The sequence below is a fragment of the Labrus mixtus genome, chromosome 15 (assembly GCF_963584025.1).
Source record: "Labrus mixtus chromosome 15, fLabMix1.1, whole genome shotgun sequence".
NCBI lineage: Eukaryota > Metazoa > Chordata > Actinopteri > Labriformes > Labridae > Labrus > Labrus mixtus.
The window spans coordinates 1,389,631-1,415,633 of NC_083626.1; the positions used below are offsets into that span (position 1 = coordinate 1,389,631).

The 26,003-nt window shown below is 39.0% G+C and overlaps 1 protein-coding gene and 1 long non-coding RNA gene across 7 annotated transcripts in view; one reads left to right on the top strand and one right to left on the bottom strand.

Annotated features, from left to right (window-relative positions):
- The window catches only part of LOC132990324 (uncharacterized), a 268,474-nt gene that overhangs the window by 122,193 nt on the left and 120,278 nt on the right, over positions 1–26,003 (bottom strand). The window lies entirely within an intron of this gene.
- Positions 1–26,003, top strand: part of LOC132990316 (kazrin-like) — a 143,475-nt gene that overhangs the window by 68,808 nt on the left and 48,664 nt on the right. For 5 of the 6 annotated variants that reach the window (XR_009676043.1, XM_061058507.1, XM_061058508.1 and 2 more), the window contains exon 2: positions 13,540–13,647. Coding sequence is in view for 5 of the 6 variants with exons in the window: in XM_061058507.1 (XP_060914490.1) it covers positions 13,540–13,647 (108 nt within the window). In the remaining variant the exon portion in view is untranslated. Of the gene's footprint in view, positions 1–13,539; positions 13,648–23,297; positions 23,567–26,003 lie in introns of those variants that run through there. The other variant, XM_061058510.1, reaches the window with a different exon arrangement.

The window sequence follows — 26,003 nt, forward strand, 5'->3', positions numbered from 1 at the left end:
CTTTCTTTTGCATGAATAGCCTAGTCATCTTTATTCCTTTTCCATTTACTTACTGTTACTTGTTTAAAACCATAAATAACATATAAGCACGTTGACTCTTCTATGATAAAACTGCCTGTGGATGATATGATGAGAATTCATTATTACTGTTTTGCAAGTTTTCAAGATAATTTAGAATTATTATTGAAGATAAGATAAGATAAGACACTTTATTGTCATTGTATGCGATACAACAAAATTTGGTTGGTGACAAACAGCCCAGCAGCAATCTGAGATAAAAATAATATAAAAAATATATTAAAATATATTAAGCAGCAGGTTAGGCACATACAACAGCACACAGTATAAGTACAGGAATAATAGTTATTTCACAGAGTAACCATGTTGCAGAATGTTAGAAGTGCAGTAGTGCTACAAGTCAGTCCTTAGCAGCTCTGGGGGGGTGGGGGGGGTGATAGACGCTACAGCTCGGGGGAAGAAGCTGTTCCTCAGTCTGTTAGTCCTGGTTTTAATAGTGCGATACCTCTTTCCAGATGGTAGGGGGACAAACAGTCTGTTTCCTGTAGGCGGCCAGCATACACAGCATCAAGGTCTGGAAGCACAGCTCCTGTGATCCTCTGCGCTGTTCTTACGATCCGAGTCAAGTCCTTGCGGTTTTCTGCTGTGCAGCTGGCGTACCACACTGTGAAACATTGACAGAGGATGCTTTCTATTGTGCTTCTGTAGAAGTTGACCAGCAGTTGGGAGGATAGTCCGGCTTTCTGAAGTTTTCTTAGAAAGAAAAGCCTCTGTTGAGCCTTCTTTACCAGGTGGGACGTGTTGAGAGACCATGTTAGTTCCTTGGTTATGTGGACACCTAGGAATTTGATGTTTTCCACAATATCCACCTTCTCACCGTTTATGTGCAGTGGGGGGGTTGTGGTCTTCTTTGTTCTTCTAAAGTCCGCAATTATCTCTTTTGTTTTCATGGTGTTGAGAACCAGATTATTTTCTGAACACCACTCAACTAGATGTTTGACCTCATCTCTGTAGTGTGCTTCCTGGTTGTCTGTAATGAGTCCAACTACAGTGGTGTCATCAGCGAACTTTACTATAGTGTTGGAGGAGTGAATGGGTGTGCAGTCATGGGTGAACAGGGCTGGACTGAGCACAGAGCCCTGTGGCACACCTGTGTTCAGAGTGATAGTTGAGGATGTGTTGTCACCTATTCTGACGTTTTGTGGTCTGCAGGTCAAGAAGTCCAATATCCATGAACATAGTGAGGTGGATAGTCCTAGGCTACCCAGTTTGTGCACCAGTTTATGAGGGATGATTGTATTAAAGGCGGAGCTAAAGTCTATGAAGAGCATCCGGGGCTTATGTGTTTGGATGCTCCAGGTGAGCCAGGGCTGTGTGAAGAGTGAGAGAGATGGCGTCCTTTGTGAATCTGTTTGCCCGATAGGCAAATTGATGACTGTCTAGGTCTGTGGGGATGATGTCTCTGATGTAAGATAGGACAATCCTCTCAAAACACTTGACATGATAATTGGGGTTAAGGCAACTGGACGGTAGTCGTTGAGGCATTTTACAGCTGACTTTTTCGGTACAGGTACAATTGTTGTGGATTTAAGGCAAGTGGGGACAACAGCCTGTTGTAAGGAGAGGTTAAAGATGTTTGTAAAAACCCCTGATAGCTGGTCAGCACATGACCAGTGCGGCCTGACACCCCATCTGGCCCTACTGCTTTGGAGGTTTTTATTCTCTTCAAGGTGGATTTCACCTGATGGAGCTTCAGGGTGAGTGCTGGCTCCTCTGAGGGCAAGGTTGCCTGTTCTCCAACTTTGTTTTTCTGCTCCTCGAAGCTTGCAAAGAACCTGTTCAGGGTGTCGGGCAGTGTGCTGTCCTGGTTGATCTGAGGGCTGCTGCCCTTATAGTCAGTGATGGTTTTAATGCCTCTCCACATATTCCGAGGATTGTTGTTGTGTGCAAAGTGTTCCTCAATACGCTGCTTGTACTTGAGTTTTGCCTCTTTAATGCCCCTTTTTAAATCCTTTTGGGCACCATTGTAGGCCAGCCTATCTCCAGTCCTGAAGGTAGCATCGCGGGCCTTGAGCAAGGACCGAACATTATTGTTCAGCCATGGCTTCTGGTTCGGAAACACCTTGATGGTCTTGGTGGTTAATACTGTCTCTGTACAGAAATTAATGTAGGCAAGGACGGCTGAAGTGTATTCCTCTAAGTCTGCTCCCTCTGCAAACACTTCCCTGTGCTTTCAAAACAGTCCTGCAGGAGAGGGGTGGCCTCCTCACTCCATACCTGGACAGTTTTAATAGTTGGTCTCGTTCTGCAGATTAGAGGTTTGTAAGATGGAGTCATTACCAGTGAAATGTGGTCTGAGAGTCCGAGGTGTGGAGATGGTGCAGTTTTAAAGGCTCCAGGGATATTGGTGTAAACTTGATCCAGAATGTTTTTGTCTCTGGTCAGGAAATTGACATTTTTGTGGAATTTGGGCAACACTGTCTTTAGATCTTTGTGATTAAAGTCTCCTGGAACTATCACAACACCCTCCGGGTGTGTATTCAGCTGGTTGTTAATGATGTTGTGCAGCTCTTCCAGGGCTATGCTAGCATTAGCAAGCGGTGGTATGTAAACAACTGTGATGAGTATAACAGAGAACTCTCTAGGCATGTAAAATGGCCTGCATTTTACAGCAATGTATTCTAGATCCGGAGAGCAGTATTTCCCAATAATGTCCGTAGCAGTAAACCAGTTGTTGTTAACATAAACGCATACTCCTCCACCTTTGCTCTTACCGGAGGCAGTTGTCCTGTCTGCTTGGTGAATGGAGAAGCCTGCTAGTTCGATAGCGGCGTCCGGAACGGTGTTGCCCAGCCAGGTCTCCGTGATCATCATCACACAGCTGTTGGTGTTGTAAGACGTGATCCTCAGTCTCAGCTCGTCTATCTTATTGAGTGACCGGGAGTTGGCGAGAAAAAGACTCGGTACTGCAGGTCTGTGCGGGTTAGCTCGTAGCCTAGCTTGAAGGCCGCTCCTCTTACCCCGCTTTTGCCTTCTTTCTCTACGCCGCCTCCGACGCCTCTTCCGCGGGGTGATGATAACTCCCTCGGGGTCTCTCTGACGCTGGATCTCCGGCGGAATGAAGTGCAGGCTTTCGGGAGTTAAGTCCTGATACCGTGCTCCGATGTTAAAGAGTTCATCATGTTAATACATGATAAGAGCATCGAGTGCTTTAACAAGTAACAAAAATACACACAAATACACTATAATGTTGCTGCTATGCCGAGAGCACCGAGCCGCTGAAACCTATGCGCGCCGCCATCTTGGATCTTCTTTCTTTGAACAAGATTAACATGTGACATTTAATTCTGGTTTAATCTGGATACACAAATATTACTACAGGTATATAGAGCATCTAGCTCCTCTATATGAAACATGTCATTAATAACTTTTCCTCTCGTTATGAATAAAAAAAAGTATAGGCTGTATTGACACCTGAAACAATTCTTAATTTCAGTTGCTGGCTTTTAGATGTTACATTATGAAATGCTGGCATGATTTTGATATCCTTTGTTAATCCTCGAGGGGAAATTTGGGTTTACAATCTGTTATTTATAGGGACATGCTTCTCACACACGTAAGCCTGAATCACACACAGGCACAAACAGGACCTGTGGAGAGATGTCAGAGTGGGATTGCTATAAGCTGCTAAGCAGAGAGCGCATCAGAGCAGTGCAGTGCCTTGCTCAGGGGCACCTCAGCAGTGCTCGGGAAGGGCCCTGGCACCTCTGCAGCTACCAGACCAACTTCCAGATTATGGTCCACACCGGGACTTGAACCGGCAACCCTCCGGTTCCCAGCCCAAGTCCCAATGGACTGAGTTACTGCCGCCCCCACATGTTATCCCATGATAAAATGTAACACTCCGGCAGCACCAAATGATATGCATATAACAGCAGAGTTTAATACTGACTGCCAAGCCTAGGGATATGAAAGTAGAACAACAGTCTCCTAGGTTCTTAGGAGAATACCACTTGAATAATTGTACATTGCCTTTAAGTCACAACTGCTCATTTGGTGTAGATAGTTTTTATTTAATTTATTCTGAACAAATTGAGGGGTGTTGTAGAGCATTTGTTTTAAGTTTTACCTCCAAGGTTTTTTTTATATAATTATATTGGTATTCTTTTTCAAATATAGTCATATTCATTCTTGAGGCAAATCATTTTATTAAGTATCCACAGTTTCTCTGTTCTCTGTTGGAACATATTTTGTTAAAGTAATTGTCTTTAATGCCAAGTCCCAGGGTGCATTTTGTAAGAGTATTGTTTTCTGAATACCACTACTGCAGCATTATGGTTTAACAAATTAATATGAGAGATTTAAAAGAATGGGAGATATGCAATACACCTTATAGGCCAAACAAAGTGATATCATAATCATGTTTTGTTTTTTTTATGAAGAAGATTTACTTTATTGATTCCCGCAAGGGGAAGTTCTGTTTTTACACTCTCAATGAGTCATGCAACACACACACAGGCTGAAATATACACATGCACAAACAGGATCCTATGGACATGCACTAATGGAGAGGTGTCCATTAGCGGGCGCTGTCTCATCTAATCTTCATAACTGAAGAGTAAAATTATAAAATAACAAAACATATTCCTTTATGGTTTTAAAGTTTGCTTTCCTTCAAAACTAGATTTAGACTACCTATATTTGTTTGCACAGTGGATTTTTACATTGGAGGACTAGCAAATGTACAACAGCTGTCTCTGCTGCTAACAGCTAGTTACACACTTATTATCTCTTTTAGTGAAAGTCCTTTTAAGAACATACCTAAGGTGGTAGACTTAAGGTGTTATTTAAAGCCTATCAAATCAGATCTAAATGTAGCAGGCTGTCAAAGCAGGCCAGTTTCATCACATTTCATATTCCTGATCTGAACTGTCATATGACTCTCCATCTCCTGAAGTGCTTTGATTCTAGGGACACATGAGTTGTTGAAGTGGCTATGCTCCAGCCGTTTACAGCTTTCTGCAGGCATCTGTCTCCTGTCTAATATGACGCTTAGTAAATGTCCATTTTTCATTTTACATACACAAGCGATGTGTTCATTCCTGTGAGGGTGCTCTTAAAAACACATTCATATGCTAACAAAAGCCTGCTTCCCTTCAGTTAAGTCTCACAGGTAGAAGCCAATTTTTTCCAAGTCCTCCTTACGGCCTTCAGAATCTTTCTGAATAGTACGGTAACTAGATGTAGATGTCTTTCATTTTTGTATGAATTGACGAGTCATCTTGCACTAGCTCAACACACTCCCAGTCCATTAGTTTCATTATGATTATTTATTATTTTGCAGGATATTTATAGGGCACCTTGGATTGGGGTCTTGGGGCAGATGAAGCAAAGGAGGAAAGGCCCATCCTGACTCCTATTGATTAATGCATGAATACTCAAGCTTTATCACAAGTCCGGCAGCCTCAGGAGTGTAGAGTATCATTGCATTAAAAGTCTGTTGGCAGATGCAGGAAAAAGAGAGACAGCGCCTATCTGCAGATTGCAGACTGAGCTGGAGAACACTGGCATGCTAGGTGAAGCTTCCAGCAACACGGCCTATTCATCCCTTAATCACCTCCACTCCTCATTAGGGCTTTCTTTTGTTCAAGCCGTCGTCTTTTCCTGCACTGTGCCAGCAGATAAAATATAGCATGCTCAGAAGAGAGAAGAGCTCAGGGAACCCCATTAAAACAGTGACAGAGGAAGGATAAAAAATGAGTAGGAGGCAAGGAGCGGTGACGCTGGCGTGGTGGAGTCAGTGAGCTAAGGAAGAAGATAGGACTCAGGGGAGAGGGGTGGTGACAGGAGTGTGAGAGACAGAGAGAGTGAACTGTCCGACCATGGAGGCTGGTAATTCGTATACCCTACCTTTAGGAATGTTTAAAAACACTCACGTAAAAGAGGCTTACAATACGGAAAGTTTTATACCATAAGCCCTCAGCTCATTACAGCTGTTGATGCTTAAATCACCCTAAACTCCACAAACCTGTCAGTTTGAACTGTGGGTAAATGTAGATAATCATGTTATGGATGCAAAATATTTTATTTAATCGTCCTATTACTTAATATAACTCTGTTCATGGAGATAATGTGTGCCATTAACAGTAAACTCTGAGAGGTTGAACTTGTCAGGGCCGTACAGAGACAAAAGAGAAGAGGAATGTTCTGCATAAGTTTGTGCTAATAGCTGAGAACTTTGGCAGCTAACTAGCCTTGATGATATGTCTACACCTAGGTTATTAATACCTTGTTTATAAGAGGGGGGGTAAAAAATTGATAAAGTATAGTATTGTGATATTTTGTGTGGCGATATTACGTCGTAGGATCGTCGTTTTCTCAATAAAAATCCAGGTTGTTTTAATATGATATGTTAGGGTGGCAATAGCCTACTACAGCGTATAAAACAAACAATTTTATTGAACATGGCATGTCTTTAAGTCGGTATGAAGGGGCTGCATTACTCCACAGGGAATTAGAGCCTAGGCTACATTAACGTCGGGAGATGTTAATTCAATAGGGTTAATTTATAAACTAAACAGGATAAAGGTGAGAGGACATTTAGCCTATGTGTGTGAATACAGATTTATGTTGAGGATAAAGTTAATGCACATTCAAACGGACTCTGAATGAAGTTAACTATAAATCTATATGAGCCTATTATGTTATTATATTTAATTTTGAGCTGTTTAAAAGTCGATTTTCTTCTGCTGGATTGCATCTTAATGAAAATAAATTGTATAGGTTTAATAGCCTACCGTTCCATCAGTTTTGACCTGCAATATTATAATTCTGATTAAATATTAAATTAATAGACTTTACAAGCAGCTGTTTTCTCTTACACCACTTCTCTCTCCTTTGCCGCTGCGCTGCAGCAGTTTTACTCTTTTTTCCTTCTTAAAACCTGTTCATTTTCGCTGTAGACGTATGACGCCGAAAACTGAGAGTTTCCCATCTGAGAGTAAATCAACTCAGAGCTCAGGGTTAGACTGAGGGTTTGTTGAACCTTCTTTCAGAAACGGGCCCCTTATCTGTTAATGTATTTAGATGTTTTCAAACCTTGGAGATGGTTCACACTTCACGGTTCTTGTCCTGATTTTAGCTCCTTGTTTTTTAATTTGCTGTGTCTTTGTTTTCATGGCTTACTCTCATTCGAACAAAATGCTATGACAGTGTATTTACTAACAAATATGATGTATTCTGCATTTTCTTCCAACAACATATGTTGGTTTTCAATAAATAAAACAAATACCTTTATGAGGGTAAAATACTGGTGTGTACAGATGTTGTGATTTCTTTAGCTTGTGACTTCTGTAGCATTAATACACAGTATCTGCTGTTAACATGGCATACTATACAAGGAAACTGTCTACTAGATGTTCTACATGTAGTGTAAATCGTGATATCAGTTCACACAGAATAAAATATTTTGTGAATTCCAGTTACCAAACCTGAAAATTGAAAGTACCACATTTGAGAATTTTGGTAGATCATCCTTTTATTAACAATTAAAACCCTTTATGCCACTTATATGTCAGTTCACAATTAAGACTCAGTAGTTCCCAAAATATAAGCACTTACAGTCCAATCAGTAATATATGTAATGTAAAGCCATCTCCTGCTAAAGCAGAAACATTATTTCTCAGCTATAGGTTTACTGTAACATGGAATATGTGGTAAGGGCTTCAGTATAGTCCATATCTATAGCCCAGCTATTTGATGGCTGCTGTAATCCATTTATTGTTCCACAGCCTGTTGTAGATAAACCTGAATGTCTGGGTCACCGCATGAATCAATTGTTTGCCTGGCCTCCGGAAACACATTTAGTTCCCTGTCTTCAACAGCAAATCCACAGTCCCTTGAACCAAACCTGCAAATTCAGACAATTATAGAATTATGAAAAGTTTTTTTAACCAGATATTAGAAATGTAGTTTGAAATGGCCATTGTTAATAAGATGTGTTTGCTTGTTGATACAGAAATGTGAAAGTAAACAAAGGCAGGACAACTAGCCTAGAAATTATATTAAATACTATCATTTACAAAAATATACAATAATCCAAATATAGTAACCATAACGAGTGCAGTGCAGTTTGTTATAATACAATATTCAGTTGATGATCATTTAACTCTGAGTTGATGTGGATTACCTGTGAGGCAACAAATAGAGTTCGTTTGGAATCCCTCCAGGACATGAGGCAAGTCTGGATGGTCGAATCCTGTGCTTGTTCCAGAGGTCCGTACATTCATCCAGGTCTTTCTGCAGAACATTACTGAAGCAGAATCTCAGTAAGCACTGGTGTTCATGGCAACCGTTGAAGTGTCCAGAGTCTCTTAGGTCTCCAAACAGGTCCATCCAAAACTGAGACCTAGGAATACATTAAATGCAAAGTTGTTGTTGTTGTTGTTGTTTTTTTACACACGAGGAGAAATGTTTAATTGATTGAATAATCTAGAGGGCTGAGATGAGGAATGTTATCAGCATTTTAAAGAGTGGTCTGAAAACAATAATTCATAATAGTCACCACTTCTCATTTTGATCTGATCACTAGGCAATACAGTTACATACCTTCCAGTTCTGAAAAAGGACCATCATGACTCGATACGCTGATTCCCTGTTGATGAGCCGTAACTGTGGCTTGACGAGCCTCCATAGTAGTCCGTATGTGCATGGCGGAGGGCACATTGTGTTGCTGCCATTGTCCCATTTTCTGTTCCGAGGTCAGTTCTTAATCTCATTGGGATCACACCAACACTTTTAATATACAATTAATATATTTGTGCACGATGACAGATGGGTTGTTGTTAGCATTTCCACAAACAAGCCACATTATTCTTCTTGAAAACCCATCTCTACATCCTGAGAGGGCCAATCCAAAGGGTTTCAGTTTGTCATAGCCATCTGCATGCCATATGTAGTTCAGACTCATGGAATGATACGTGCGTCTTGTAAACCTCCGGCGTGTTCTCAAAGCCGTCCCATGTGGATTTAGTTGTTTCAACAAGCTCATTACTACTTCTCGTTTCACACGTAGTTTGTGTTTTTGTTGAAGAACTTGCCACATAGTCCGATAGCCGAAGAGTTGCCCTGCAGCTCAGTCTGAACCTCGGCTAGTGGAGAATAGTTCCGTCGTCTGTACAAACCTGCTTCTTTTAAACGTGTCTTTAGCGTACGGATATTTGAATGTTGTGAAAGGTTGACAGCATACCCAATATCACCTCATATGTATGGCCTGCATCAGAATATTCTCTGAGAGTAGATTCTCCGGTTTCGCTCATGTATTGAAATCAACTCACGGAAGCAGCATGCAAACATTGCGTTCGTCCAATCAGCGACGATCCTTGTCGACTGCAGGTACCTACCTTTTCCGGTTAAAGTTAATGTCGTTGTGTTTTCTTATTTGTGTTTGTGTTTTCTTATTTGTTGTTGTGTTTTCTTATTTGTTGTTGTGTTTTTTGATTTGTCGTTGTGTTTTCTTATTTGTTGTTGTGTTTTCTTATTTGTGTTTGTGTTTTCTTATTTGTGGTTGTGTTTTCTTATTTGTGTTTGTGTTTTCTTATTTGTGTTTGTGTTTTCTTATTTGTGTTTGTGTTTTTTGATTTGTGGTTGTGTTTTTTGATTTGTGGTTGTCTTTTTTGATTTGTTGTTGTGTTTTTTGATTTGTGGTTGTGTTTTTTGATTTGTGGTTGTGTTTTTTGATTTGTTGTTGTGTTTTCTTATTTGTGTTTGTGTTTTTTGATTTGTGGTTGTGTTTTTTGATTTGTTGTTGTGTTTTCTTATTTGTGGTTGTGTTTTTTGATTTGTGGTTGTGTTTTCTTATTTGTTGTTGTGTTTTCTTATTTGTTGTTGTGTTTTCTTATTTGTGGTTGTGTTTTCTTATTTGTGGTTGTGTTTTCTTATTTGTGGTTGTGTTTTTTGATTTGTGGTTGTGTTTTCTTATTTGTTGTTGTGTTTTTTGATTTGTCGTTGTGTTTTCTTATTTGTGGTTGTGTTTTTTGATTTGTGTTTGTGTTTTCTTATTTGTGTTTGTGTTTTCTTATTTGTTGTTGTGTTTTTTGATTTGTCGTTGTGTTTTCTTATTTGTGGTTGTGTTTTCTTATTTGTGTTTGTGTTTTCTTATTTGTGTTTGTGTTTTCTTATTTGTGGTTGTGTTTTTTGATTTGTTGTTGTGTTTTTTGATTTGTTGTTGTGTTTTTTGATTTGTGGTTGTGTTTTTTGATTTGTTGTTGTGTTTTCTTATTTGTGGTTGTGTTTTTTGATTTGTTGTTGTGTTTTCTTATTTGTGGTTGTGTTTTCTTATTTGTGGTTGTGTTTTCTTATTTGTGGTTGTGTTTTCTTATTTGTTGTTGTGTTTTCTTGTGGTTGTGTTTTCTTATTTGTGGTTGTGTTTTCTTGTGGTTGTGTTTTCTTATTTGTGGTTGTGTTTTTTGATTTGTCGTTGTGTTTTCTTATTTGTGGTTGTGTTTTCTTATTTGTTGTTGTGTTTTCTTATTTGTTGTTGTGTTTTCTTATTTGTGGTTGTGTTTTTTGATTTGTGGTTGTGTTTTTTGATTTGTGGTTGTGTTTTTTGATTTGTGGTTGTGTTTTTTGATTTGTGTTTGTGTTTTTTGATTTGTGTTTGTGTTTTTTGATTTGTGTTTGTGTTTTTTGATTTGTCGTTGTGTTTTCTTATTTGTGTTTGTGTTTTCTCATTTGTTGTTGTGTTTTCTTATTTGTTGTTGTGTTTTTTGATTTGTCGTTGTGTTTTCTTATTTGTGGTTGTGTTTTTTGATTTGTGTTTTCTTATTTGTGTTTGTGTTTTTTGATTTGTTGTTGTGTTTTTTGATTTGTCGTTGTGTTTTCTTATTTGTTGTTGTGTTTTCTTATTTGTTGTTGTGTTTTTTGATTTGTTGTTGTGTTTTTTGATTTGTGGTTGTGTTTTTTGATTTGTCGTTGTGTTTTCTTATTTGTGTTTGTGTTTTCTTATTTGTTGTTGTGTTTTCTTATTTGTTGTTGTGTTTTTTGATTTGTCGTTGTGTTTTCTTATTTGTTGTTGTGTTTTTTGATTTGTGTTTGTGTTTTCTTATTTGTGTTTGTGTTTTTTGATTTGTTGTTGTGTTTTTTGATTTGTGGTTGTGTTTTTTGATTTGTTGTTGTGTTTTTTGATTTGTTGTTGTGTTTTCTTATTTGTGTTTGTGTTTTTTGATTTGTGGTTGTGTTTTTTGATTTGTTGTTGTGTTTTCTTATTTGTGTTTGTGTTTTTTGATTTGTGGTTGTGTTTTCTTATTTGTTGTTGTGTTTTGCACTTCAGGGCCACCGTAGTTTCCATTCCGCTCCAAACGTCTGTAAGCCTGCCTCCACATATCCCTGCGACATGATTGGCTGTTTGACGTCTTTTTCTTCTCCTCTCTTCTCCTCTTCCCCCCCTTTTCCCAGTGGGTGGTGTAATTACAGGTTTAAATCTATAGCACATTTTTTTATATTTATATTGAGAAAAATTTTATTGCGATAATTATCGTTTTTGTTTTATCTCCCAGGCCTAAGCGCTTGTCTGAAAGTTTGAAAATAGTTTGAAAACACTTCTGTAAGGAGCTGATCTAATCTAATAAGATAATCACATCATTACACATGGTGTACAACATATTAACAATTTTGCTAAGTATTTAAGAAAAAAATACATCTGAATGTACATTTTTTGGAAGACACAAGGATTAAATTTAACAGTAAATTAACTAACATTTCTATCTGAAAGAAGTTTGTTTAAGACACGCTGTGTTTAATTGACTCAAGTTCTTAAGAGGCTATCCATATTTTAGTTTCATCCTGTTGTAGTAAATACAATATTGAGTCTCACCCTATATTTTCTATCATATTCCCCTGCACTCATACTTTTAATTCCTCCTCTCAATCCCCATCAAGCAAACCCCATGATTTATTTATCCCTCATTTCATTTAATCCAGTACCTCTATTCTTCTTTTCTCTCGGTAAGTTACTCTATGTAGGTGAGGGTCTGTCAAGGGCACGGTGCAGGGAAGATAAAACATGTTCATGAGGGCACTGAGCAGCAGCAGCAGCAGCTTGAAGCTAGAGCAGATAAGTATGCACTGTGAATTTTTACATAATTCAGAAAAGGGACAACTGTGTTCCTGGTAACGAAGGCTGCACCGTGGGCACCTTTTGAAAATTAAGCTTTTGCAAGGTGTTGGGTGGCAGAGTGTTATGTACAATTTTAAGGAACATCCCTTACTTGCTCTTACTAATCACCTTTGCCTTCATACATGTAGGGGGAAGTAGTCAGGCTGTTATTTGTAGCTCTATGAATTCTATCTTGACAAGGCTGTTGAGTAATTTAACCATAATAACAGTTTGCGCTAAGACCTTGAGCTCTTCATCCTGACACATAATTACACAAAATGAGTGCATATAACTCAGCCAGTTATAGCTTCTTACCTGTTGGGTTATTTACCAATGGAAGAAGCACTATGAGGAAGAGGAGGAGGAGGAGGACAGAGAAATGCAGGAATTGAAGAGTGATGTGGTGATGTTGGAATGTGAATTTAACTGTGTGTGTGTGTGTGTGTGTGTGTATGTGTGTGTGTGTGTGTGTGTGTGTGTGTGTGTGTGTGTGTGTGTGTGAGAGAGAGAGAAAAAGTGCCATTTGTAACATTTTCTTGACCTTTCGAAAACTTAACTTTTGAATAGACTCTCCATGCGTCAGTGGGCCGAATTGGTAAAACTGCAGAATTGGACTCCACATGTTAAAGCACCAAAGCCATTTCAACAAGCTCTCCTTGTGGGAGCTGACCTGGAGCCATACTTTTAGTATGTATTCACTACTAGTGAGGCTGAACCTCACCAGAAATATAATCACACTCTGGTCATAAAAATGCTAATATTTATATACAGCAGTATCCCAGAGTTGCCACTGTGTTTGTATTTCCGCTTATGTTTAAGCTTGTGTGCTTTTGCCACAGCACTGGTGTTCATGCTTTTCCCAGAGACAGCGGCTATGCTGATGGTAAACTACTGTTGACTTAAGACTGTCTGAGCAGCAAGGAGCTTGCAAGTTCATAATGTGTGTGAGAGAGGAGTGTTTTGATGTGTGCCGCATTAATTATTTTGTTCCAAAAATGTCTTGATACATTCTGTTCTGAGCTGTCAAACATTTAAATCAACTGCAGTTTGGGTGTATAGACTTTTCTATTGCCCTCTCTTATTTTGCTTTTGCTATCTATTTTCAAAAAACATTATTTTATTGCAAGTTTATTCTAATTGCTTCAACAAACATAATCCAAACACTCAAGCACCTGTAAAAACTGATGATAAACTTGGGAGATATTTGTAAAACTGTCCAACATATTCATTTAAAAGTAATTAGAAATGACTATTTTTGCTATTTGGCTCAAATCTTATTTCCATGAAAAATATCCATCCGTCCTAGATCCTGTTTTACTCAAGTTTTCTGTCAAGTTAACCTTGTTTGCTATTTGATTTCTTCTTAGATCCCTCCTCCCAGCCGAGGCAGAAGCTGCCAGCCACTGACCCCTGCTACAAGTCTGACATCAGCAGTTTAATGGACTTCAACTCTCCGGATGCTTCCCTAGACAAAGGTAAGACCTGACCTGCTCCATTGAACCAGAGCTAGATGACTTGAATGATTTTTGTTCCTGCAGTGGCATGTTGAGAATGTTTGAAATACATGCAAGAATACAAATGCATGCAGAATATGCACAAACATGATGCACCTGCTAATATGTATTGCACATAAGCTTCCCTTTGAGATGAAGGGTCTTTACAAAGGTTAAACCAGGATTCCCTAATGGGGTGGCAATGAGGGTTTGCTTATTAGTTGCCACCCTACATCTGTTAACTTCCTAGCTTATCAGCATCATTGCTTGCACCTGTTGTTGGAGGAATGGGAATCAATTCCATGTTATTCTTGCTAATGGATGCTGATGAGCAATTTTTAATTTAATCAGACTATTTAAAAGGCATATTCTTGATTTAGTTTTTGCAAATGATGATTTAGAAGTAGAAATATAGCAATATTTGACAACTGGTTCTTCTATGTATGTGTAGTGTGTATTTTTGCAGTTTGGCTAGTTGCTGCATGGTTGGCTGGACCAGCAGGTCAGACATTATATCCCTCACTGCACTATGCACAATAATAATCCAGGGAGGAAATAACAGGCTCGGAATATTTTTTTTTGGGTAAGAATGTATTATCTCTATTTTGTTTCTGTAAAAATAGGTTTGATGGCAAGAAATAATTGCTGGTTAACGTGATGTTGTGATTGTTGCAGTTGATTCTTACATGCACCCTTAACTATTGTGATAACAACACAGAGTGTTGTTGAACGTAGGTGTTATTTAACGTTAAGCTTGATCCCTGTAGACCATACGATTTTTTTAACTGTCAATTTACACAACACAATTATCCTCTTTTGTTGCCTCCACAACAACCACAATTTAATCTTACTTAATTACATTTACGCCTTTTGCACCAGCTGTTAACACTTTGTGAATCATATAGTATTACAAAGTCATCAAAAGTATGTTTAGGGTCATTAAACTCAGCCAGTGGTTGTCTTTGAACACACCATTGCTTGCACTTGGTGTAGGAATTCTTTATGTTGCTAATGAGGACAACTTGATTATTTTTGCTTAAAAATGAACATGTTTATTTATTCTTATCCTTTAAATGATGATATAGTGAAGCTCCCTGAATGGTAAACACCACAATTCTCCATAATCATCTGTTTACAAATCTGCTGTATTCAGCCACTAACAATCCTAAAAAGCAGCATAACTTTAAAGTCTGTATTTATGCCCTTGCTCGCTCACTGGGTGGTCTACTGATCTCTCATACTGTAGGCCATAGGGTCAGCTCTCCAGACAAATACAGTTTCAAAGGTTTATGTGTAGTCTGTCTCAATGTTCCAACCCTTTTATGACAAAAAGCTTCTTTCAAGGACTATGAGACTTGTAGAAAGGATCAAAGCAGCTACTGATGGCACCATTACAAATGTATCTCTCTCACTGTGGATCCTGTAAGCCCGCCAGCTCCAGTCGATGTCTAGTGTCACTCAGGGAGCCCTCAGGGGTCCTTTCCTCATTAGACTGTCCTGCTTAGGGGTCTATTTAGCTGCCAGTTTCTCTTCTCTCCTATTAGCGTCTGTCAATGTCAGGATGATACTGAGAGAGCTAACAGGTCATTGAAAAAAAGGTTTTTTTGGGTTACTGTAGTTTGTAAGTAAAGCAAACTGTTACCTTCTATGATTGTTCTGCAGACATGTAATAATGTTCTCTACTAAACTGGCTGTGGCCCAGTGGTAAGGTCGGTGGTCTCTCAACCAGAAGGTTGGATATTCAGTCCCCAGCTCCTGTAGTCACATGTCAAAGTGTCCTTGGGCAAGACATTGAACCCCAAATTGCTCCTGCTGCTGTGCCACCGGTGCGTGAATGTGGGATTATAAATAGGATTAGTGAACACTGATGGACTTTATGTAGCAGTCATGTCATGTCGGTTAATGTTGAATTATCTGTCAACCTTCTCCTTTTTGTGTCCTTCTTCTTGGCAAATGTATCTACTAAAAGCCTTTTTTAGTCTGAAAAAAATGTCCATGCTGAGGTACACTAAAGCAGACCTAACATTTCAATCAAATTTAAATGACAGCTTTTGGTGGCATGAATACAATAGCAGAAACATAAGCTAGCCTGCTTACTAGGCTAATGTTTACACATCCAGCAAGATAAAAATGCAGCATGATTGAACTGACTCAAATTAATTGATAATTGGGTATTGGGGTTTTAAATATAATATTAATAGCTAATTGCATGATATTTTTAAAAGCTGAGGCTAATGCAGCTGGTTTCTTCCTACTATTATAGCAACATGTAAGATAAGAGTGTTATTTATTTCTCACATAACACTATTGATTTGCTTAGGTTACTACTGCAATAAGCATACTTGTGCAAGTTTAATGTCACAAAAGGCTTTTTCTAATAAAATGCTTGGAAAACATATTGTTATCTTGAAACTTTTTTTACATGTGCAAATGTGAAAATGATACAAGAGCTATAATAAAATAAAGACAGTTTTGAATAGACAGACAAACTCAACCTTAAATCTTGAACGGTAACTTAGTAAGTTACTTAGTATGTTTCTGGAATAATTTTTGAATTCCATCCAGTTGATGGTGAAGCCATTGCTAGTAAAATGTGCTTTATAAACAAACTTCACTTTTATTTATTACATTGATGGCAATAGTTTAATGATTCATGACAAATATGAGGATAAATGTTCATCAACAACCATCCATCCATAAGGAAGACATGACATTGAAAAAAGTCTCTGCACACCTCAATGTGTGACAGTTGCATCGAAGGAGGGTTAAACTTAAAGACAATGCGAAGGGCTGCCACACATTGACTCGCTTTACGTTGACAAATGCATTTGATAATACAGTGTTTCGGTCTATTCGACCTTCACCGGGTATAATAGCAGCAAGAAGACATTTCCATGTATATATCAGAGAGCCTGAGATTGATGATCACCTGAAGCTGCACAGTCCATCAACAGCCAGGGATGAGTTCAAAGGCCATGAAAAAGTAAAATAAATGTTAAATATTCATGTAACCTTTTTTACCTCATGAATTAGGGGAACCCTTGTCATTATAATAAAAACTACGACAAAACATTAATATTGTTTTCAGTAACGAGATGAGACAGGAATAAAACCTTAGTTCAGTCAGGAATTCTCTCTTCATAGATTTAACCATTTATTGCACTTGTGGTTTGTACAGTTGTATTGGGCGGTATTGGTTTTGCTCTTAGCTCTCAGCAGTAACCATGCAGCATGTCACAGATTTTGCTGGCAGCGCAAACCTTTACTTCCCCCCATGGGGACATGCTCATTCAACATCAGCCAGCTGCCAGCTCCAGAGCTATGTGCTCGTTCTCTGGGTGCTGTAAATGTGCAGACTCAGGAAAGCCATACACAAACACCCCTGGCCAAGGCCACGTGTACCACCGCAAGTTTCATCAGAATGAGAGCAGGGAAGTCAGAGGCTGTGTTATCAGCAAATTCATCTCAGGTCTGCAGTAAGAGGGACACAGAGAGACAGGCAAGGAGAGGGAAACAAACGAAAGCAGCAAGCACTGTATCATTATAGAAACAGGTGCTGCTTGTGCACATTACCTGGCAGTGATGTCACAAGCTAGGTGAACATTTTGGCATGCAGTCTAGTATAAATAGGAAGATCAGAACAAAGAGGTCGAACCGATTGGCCAGAAGAAAAGGAATTAAGAAGGAGGGAAACCAGAGAGGAAGACAAAAGAGCTGTTTTTGATGATGTTTTTTTTAAAACTGAGGAGGAGGAGGAGGAGGTGAATGACTGCATAAGGACAAAGACTTGACCTTCATGTATTCTGACTAAGAACACAAAAAACATACAGTGAAGTGGAGAGAGACAAAAATTACTGAAAGAACAATCAAGAAAGGGGGAATGGTAATGTAGATATGTCGGTGTGGGTGGATGTGTAGAGTGGTCTCTGCTGTGCATTTTTCGCATGTGCTGACACTTTCCAAACACCTGCCCCCACCCACACCATCATATAGCCAATGGGAGAGTGGCACTTAGATTGCCTCCAGCATATTATCCAGGCCTCTTCACTGTTATACACATCAGAAATAACTACTCAAGCATGCTCAGACACACTGGCTGTATAGTCAGGATTTTACATCATGATTTAATTTAATTATGCCAAAATCAAACAACTACATTCTCCTTGTAGACACAATCAGACTTTAAATGATCATGTTCACTTTGGGAAAATCCTGCAGAGAAGACTTGTGATTTGAGTTTGATTAATACCTGTGTGTTCCACCTTGGAGTCTTGACACAAAGAGAACCGCCGTATAGTACAACCGGTCAGCAGTTGCAATAACTTTTATCTGCCCTTCAGTTAACTGTTAAATGGGCCCACAGGTAGCTAATCTGATCTGGTGGTGAATTGGCAGCATATGTGATGCTGGAGAGGGACAGATGTCAGAGCTGTCAGATCAGTGAGAGAGCTGAGTGGCACCTGGTGGCTGAAGGTTAGTAAGTGGGAGAAGAAAAAGAAAATAACATAGCTGATGGAGACAATAATGGAGGGAACTAGTCTGCTAGAGTACATTTAACAGTAAAGTTTGCCCAATAGTTGACTGAGAACACCAGACAATTAAGCAAAAGAGATCAAGTGCAGCAAAGCAGACACCTTTAAAACCAACAGAAGATCAAGACTATAAGGTTCCATAGCCTAAGGCCTCATGTCAAACAAAAGACCTGAAGTTGAAACCCTCAGTATTTGTATTTTGCCTGAGGTAGAAGAGTAAAAGGCAGGGGGTGTAAAGGACAAAATAGCATCCCCTTAAAGGTCATAACCAATCTTGAAGCACAACATTCCTCGATAAACCGCAGAAGTTATCCTCAGGTGACACTCTCGGGTAAAATATGCACTGATGCAATGATGTCATACCTTTAAAAAAAAAAAAATTTCATGCAGCTGACTTTAGTTTTTCTATGGTATATGAAGATTGAGTATCGACCCTAATGCAAATTGATCTGGCAACACAATACATTGACCAACCACAAAAGTGTGAGTACTAAATGGATATCCTTGACCTGAAAATGCTAAAGTTCCGATTAAACATGCAAGAGTCTGACCACCTTGCACCAATAAGTTTGAACATCTATAAGATCTTAAAGCTCATGCATGTGATACTGAAACTAGACTTACTCACTTGTATTACATCTTCTTCACACTGGTAACTAAAGCAACCCATACCAATGACATTTCAACTATACTGTATGTCTACAGTCTGCATTAAAATATAATTCAACCCTGTATCATTCAGAGCAGAAAAGTGCTCTTGCCTCTGACAGCTGAAAGAAAACGCCTGCTGTGAATTTGCAGCCTAGAAATGCAAAGTGTTTGAAAATTCAGGTGATGGAGAACATTACAGCAGTTTTGTGCAGTAAGTGATCCAGAGATGGACCACCCTTCATAGTGTTCCACAATGACTCAGAGTGCTATTACCACTACATGGCTGCAATATTTTCCTTCATTTTCTTATGTGGGGTGGGTAATAATATATTCCAGGTCGCACCATATTTCTTTTCTACTCTTCACAGCTCACTGAATATTTTTTTCTCTTCTAGTTCACACTTTGTGAGTGGTTGGCTGATCTATTGTGCTGGCTTATTTCAAGGTTTTGCTGTGCAAGCAGAAGTATTGGAAAGGCAATCAAGGGAACAGGAAAGTGGCAAAGTGAGAATTTATGGATGGGAGGGTGTCCATTAACATGTGCATTGTGTGTTGTAACAAAAGATAGTTAGGTGGTGCTGGAGATGGGCATTAAAAGGAGGGATGCCACCATTTTACAAGCCACTAAAGAGCTCAGTGAAAAGAAGTTGACCATCTGCTTCAATTCAAGCACACACACACACACACACACACACACACACACACACACACACACACACACACACACACACACACACACACACACACACACACACACACACACACACACACACACACAAGAAAGTCGAATTGATTTCTAATCTTTTTCTCATTGTCTCTGTTTAACTCTCATCTCTTTTTCAAATCAACAAAGAAAGGTTGACGTCTTCCTGGCAGTATGAGATGGTGCTGCTGTCCATTTAGGTATTGCGTAAACTGACTGCAGAGAGAAAGAGAGAGAATGGGTGCTTCCATTGATTTTCATTTAAGGTATAGAGCTCTCAGCTCATCACCTCCAGACAACCCAGATTAAAATTGCTGATGCAAGCCTTGTGTACTAGTATGTTGCACATTGTACAAGGCTAGCATCAGCAATCACACCTAATGTTCTTTTTACATATGAAAACCTATTTTTTGTTTTCAAGGTATAATAATCCATTCAAGGAGTGCATGTATCAGGAAGCTTTCATCCTGTTGTCTGCCTGTCCCCATAGTGAAATTTGATGCTGTCTTATTGCAGTGTAAATAGCTAGTGCACGCCAATTACATTCTTTTAATTTGGAAATCCAAAAGACCAGCTGATTAGCTCTTTATCTTCATAAGTGTAAAAGCCTTAGCTGAAGCAGGACTACTTCCTGGTTATAAGCATGACCTTCAAATACCTCTACAACCCACAGCTTCATGTGATGAATGACACTTTTATTTTCCCTCCATTCGGTCATTTTAAACTTTTTGTTAATATGCAGAGGCACATACACTCCTAAAGCCAATTCAACAGCAACCTTGGTTGTCAATGGCATTAAAGTCAATTGTTTGTTGTGGAATGGCCTAATGACTCTAAGATTATTCCACATTACAGAAGTTATTCTAGAGCTTGTCTCTTTATCGCAGGCAGCGGGCTGCACACCGGTCTCTTATTGGAGGAGGATTTATTAATAGTTTGATCATGAAAGCCTCGTGTCAGGCGGATTTCTTTACAAATTCTGCAAACTGTACATTAGAATTAAGCATAGAAACTTTAGTTTTTACTGCATTTATTTCCTCCACTTTAAAAACCCAGTGGTAGTTTATTTGTAACTTTGTCTTTATCACTCAGGGAAACTAAGTGTCACTGGATCAACTCCAGTTCTGAGTATGTGTGAAGGAGGAGGAGAGACGGAAACTAGGAGGAGCTACTGTAGGTAGGCACTGGCAGATGAAAGCCTGGTGTGGCAACTAGTTTTGACTATAGACTGTAGATGTATATCTAAAATCTGTTTGTACTCATAGACTGTATATAATACAATATGTCATTGAAAATCTGGTTAAACCTATAGACTTTAAAATATAAAACATATGTCTTATACAATCTTGTAATCAAATGTGCTCATACCAGGGACTGAAATAAAACACCACACACTCCACATTCCTGTGGACAGAGAACAATTCATTCTTCTGAGGTCTTTTACAGCTGCTGTCTTTTAGCTGGATAGGTAACATTTTAAACACTTACGAGCCGCTTCTTAAAAAGAAGATATTTAAAGTACATTACCTGAAAAATCCTGAATTAAATCTAATATTAATTAGCCTTATTATACTGATATCTGTCTGATAGTAAATCAATTTTTGGACATGTAAATACACTGATATCCGACATTTAGAAGAGGAATGATGCATGTGTAACTTCCAGATCTCAATCAAACCACATGTTGCTTAGAGACAAGGTGGAGGTAACTCTGAAGTCATTTCCTCTTCTACACAATTCCATTTTCCTAAATTAGTGTGTAAAACAATGTCATAAATTTTGACTAATTCAGAATCAGAATCAGAATCGGGTTTTATTGCCAAGTACATTTACACATGTGACTTGGTGTATTGGTGCTAAACAATTAACAAGGAAATAAAGCAGAACTAGCAACAACTTAAATAATACAGTATAAGAAGATATTACAATATATAAAATAGAATTTAAAAATGTAAAATATAAAATATAAAAAAAAAACACAAAATGTACAAAAGGTGCAATGTAGGAGCTGTGCAGGACTGTGATAACAAAAATAAAAAAATAATTGAATCTAGCCCAACTAATGGCTAGCGATAATTTAAACCCTTTACATAGCTATAGTGTTCTTACTGAATTGTTTCCACAATCAACAGATTTATGTTGATTCTTAAGCATTTAAATACATACATTTTGAAAATATGGATATTTACATAAATTCTACTTTATGCATACACACCCATTTTCTGACTTCAGAAAAACAACCTTTTACTTTAACAGCAAAGACTAACTTCCAGTTTTGTGCCTGATAATCTGCTGCATAATTGAGCACAGAGGAGACAGCAGAAGGCCTGCATGGGCTGAAAACACTCGTTTGAGTATGCAGTATTTATTTTCCTCATCCTGTCCATAATGAATGTTCACAATTGACAGAAATGAAATTATAATCATGTTGAATCACTGAAATGGGGCGGCTGCTTCTTTGCTTCTTTGCACAGTGCCTTGTAATCAAGAAAAGTTTAGTTGATAATGATCGTTGATTAATTCTAAAATACATTTAAAACAAGTAAAGAAAAATGCTTATACTACATTCACGTTCTAAGAGAACAGTTGCATAAGGTTGAGTCTAGAGCAGCTTTGTTGATTAATGCAGCTATGAAATGGCCATGAAAGTCTCCCGTTACAGTAAAGTGTTAACTCATTTTAAAATGTTCCGCAGCACACTGGCTGTGTGGCAAAGATACTGAATATACCGGTAAATGTAATAATATTCATATATTGAAGTATGAAACTCTTTTAAATGATGGATAGTTCTGTTTGAATGTGAATTAATTACAAGTTAGAATCTGCATTATTTATAATTATTCTCGCTGATTAAATTCAGATTGGCGCACCAAGGTCTCACAGAGAATGCTTCTTTATACTAATTAATTTAAGTAATCAAAGCAAAAACCTCAGATAAAAATCGTTTTTTTTTTTTTATTGGACTTCTTTTTGCTGTTTTTACCTTTTTTCAAAACCAATTCTGTACTTGCAATTAAGATGCAGGGATAGCACGAGCAAGAATAGAGAATCATTCATGCTGAGGCATATCACTTTAGTTTAAAATCAGGGCTTCTTCAGTCTGAGTAGCTGACACATCATCATCAGTCCTTCATTCACCTGCCTCCCTCCAAGCACATGTACGTGTACAGAGAATGGATGAACAAACAGTAGTCTGCACAGATAGTTAAATGTTGTTTGCTTAGTTTCCATGCCAACCAGAGAAATTAAAATTATGCAACTAAACTAAAAAGTAGAATTCTTAAAAAAGATAGTAATGAAATACATACAAACCCAGTTCATTGCAATTTAAAAGAGAGCTGTATTTTAATCTGCAAAAAAACTACAGTTTGTCTTTGGCCAGAGTTTCCTACTTCTGTGGTCAACCTTTTCATGACGCATTGGCTGCTATTTTCAAGGTATAAGGTTACTGGGACCCTTAGGCAAGGTAACAGTTGGCAGACCTGTTGCTAATCTGCCTGCTGGTGTTAGACTACACACAGACACACACACACACACACACATACACACACACACACATACATTGCAGAACCGTGCTAAGGTGTTGGCTTGCAAGCAGGTGAGCGTCAGTGTGTGTGTGTGTGTGTCTTTTGTATGTTTGAGTAATGTGGGAAAATCCTTGTGACAGCATGAACAAGCTCCTCCTCCACCATACCCAGTAAACCATTTGAACAGGGGGGGAGGGGCTGAGTGTACTGTATCACTGAACCTGTGGGAGGCACTTTGAACAGGAAAAACACAGCAACAGCTCCTGGATGTATTTCCTGGTGTCATCTGAGTCTGGTCTTTAAGTGGGGATTACAAAAATGCTTTTATTTTGAGTGAGGACAGGCTGAGTAAGGAGATTTTTTTTTCTTCAGGTTTTGTCTTTAAGTGTGTCTTGTCTTCAGCGCACACCTGAGAGATCCTGGAATCGTCTGGAAAACTCCCCTCATGGAGGAGGGGGTGAAGTCAGACGGGGAGCAGGGAAAGTCTGGTGAGTGAGCAGAAACATCAAGCGCAGCTGTCAAACTGTGCCCAACCAGATGATCCTTTAATGGGAGTTTATCCTGCACCTTTAAATGTTTTACTGTAATGAGAAGGTGGCATGTTGGGATTAAGATCCCAGGAGGGGAGACACAGTGTGTTTGTGCTTTCCAGTATGAGGAGCAACATACTCACGTGTTGGCAGGTGTCACCTGTTCGTTGCTGAGCCGTTGGGAGACTTTAACCTGCACTGACCTCTGAGTGGCTGTTATTGATTGACCATGGGGGCAGAGACTTCACTAATAATTGATTATTCTGCTGCTTGTTGTGTGTAATATTAGTTTCAAACTGAATATCTGTGTTTTTGCACATAAAGTAGGGAATTCTAAAAACAAAGGATCAACAGATGACAATAGTTTGCAATTTTGAGTTGTTTAATGACTGATGTGTCACTTTGCAGTCCATTATTTCTGCTGAGGAGTCACTATGGGGGCTTTTCTTCCAGTCGATGACAACATCGTTGTATTGGGATGTTTGTCTCCTAACAACAGTGTTTTTATGGTCAAGTAAAGATGGCTTTGTGTTCTGTTTGTATTGTAAACACTATGGTCTGGGGTTGTTGGCTGCCTGAATGCACATTCACAAAGCTTTTTTTTTGTGTCAGCTGGGCTAGTTTTTCTCTTTTTAACTGAAAGGCATTGCTGTTGCAGCAGCAAAAAAAGAAAGTTGCAATTGTGAGAACAACTGTGGGGTTTGGTTTAGGCTGTTTTGCCTCCAAATACCTGCATTATTTCTTTATACTGGTAGTTCACCTGCCATTCAACCGTTGTCTAAAAATAGCCCAAACTCAAAGGTAAACGTTCACCCCACAACTAAGATAAAACCTGTGTTTTTTGCCTGCTACATTTTGTACAAATTCAACATGCCCAGAAGTGTGGTGTAACAATAGTCAAGCTAGAGTTGAATGTTTTTCTTGCAAGTCAAGTAAATCCTCCTAGGATAACGTCAAGGTGTGGTGGTGACACAATTAGTGGTTTGAATGCAAAACAGACACCTGCAGGCTATGGATGCCTCTCTTTGCCTAACCCCTACTACTGCAGGCGTGGTAAGTTACAATTGTTCTCTGTCACATCTTTCTGTCTCACATTTCTGTGACAGACTCACACTGGAAAACATAAGCCATGTTGCCATTATTCCTTGTAACCATGGCTGCAACATATATATATATGTATAACCATAGCTGATTCTAATGAATTCTAAGCAGAATAACAGAGAAGTTAACTGTTTTGTTTTTTTTACTCCTCTGCGTTAAACCACATCAAGCCTGAGTTCCCCGGCCTGGCAGTCAAAAGATTCATTTCAGATTGGGTTTCTCCTTTTTGTCTCATGGCTGTCACTCAGAAATAAAGCAGTTGTTTCCAGAGTGACATGATGTCAGAGTGGGCTGTAACCCTGTAGAGTTACACTTTTTGTGAACCACACCATTAAACAGAAGCTGTTGTTATTATCCACAGGCTAGTCCGTTACTGTCTGCCTGATGTGACACCTATACTTGATCATGTCACAGCTGTGTGTGTGTGTGTGTGTATACTTTATTTTAATATGCACCCAGATAAATGCATATGTCTGTCTGTGCATACATGTCACTCAACATATGGAACATTTTTCGATTCCAGCCGACTCAGTTTGACAGCATAATTGCAGGAGTTGCTTTCTTTTAACTAACGGTGCTCAGGTGAATGACGCGAGCAGCTCCCTCAGGTGGTTGCTAGTTTCTTTGTATTGTGGCAGACACAGAACACAATTTGGAGTGAGTTGAATCAATCAATCAATCAACTTTTATTTGTATAGCGTCAACTCATAACAAGTGTTATCTCGAGACACTTTACAAGAAGCAGGTAAAATACCTTACTCATTGTCTGTTAACATTACAAAAGAGCAGGTAAAAGACCTTACTCATTGTTATGTTACAAAAAGCAGGTAAAGGACCTTACTTATTGCTATGTTACAAAGATCCGGCCTATCCATCATGAGCACTTTAGCAAAGCAGCAAAAGTTACAGTGGTAAGAAAAAACTGCCTTATTAAAAGGCAGAAATCTTCGGCCGGATCCCCGGCTCATGACGAAACAGTCTTCACAGGCCTAGACTGCGCCGGGCTTGGAAAGGGATAGGGGGAGAGATGGGATAAGATGCAGGAAGAGGGATAGAGAGCAAGGGGGTGGGGGGAGGTAGACCGTCCATCAGCAATCCGGTGGGGAGGGGAGGGGGTGTGGGGGGTTGTTCTGGCAGGCCGCCAACCCACGATCCGGTGGGGAGGGGGTAGTGGTGGGGTGGGGGTTGTTCTGGCAAGCCGTCAACCGATGATCTTGAGGAGCCTAGGGGAGCTCAAGAGCTCCCAGGAAAGTAGGTGGTTAGTGACTGAGATTTATAGATAGATACATGCAGT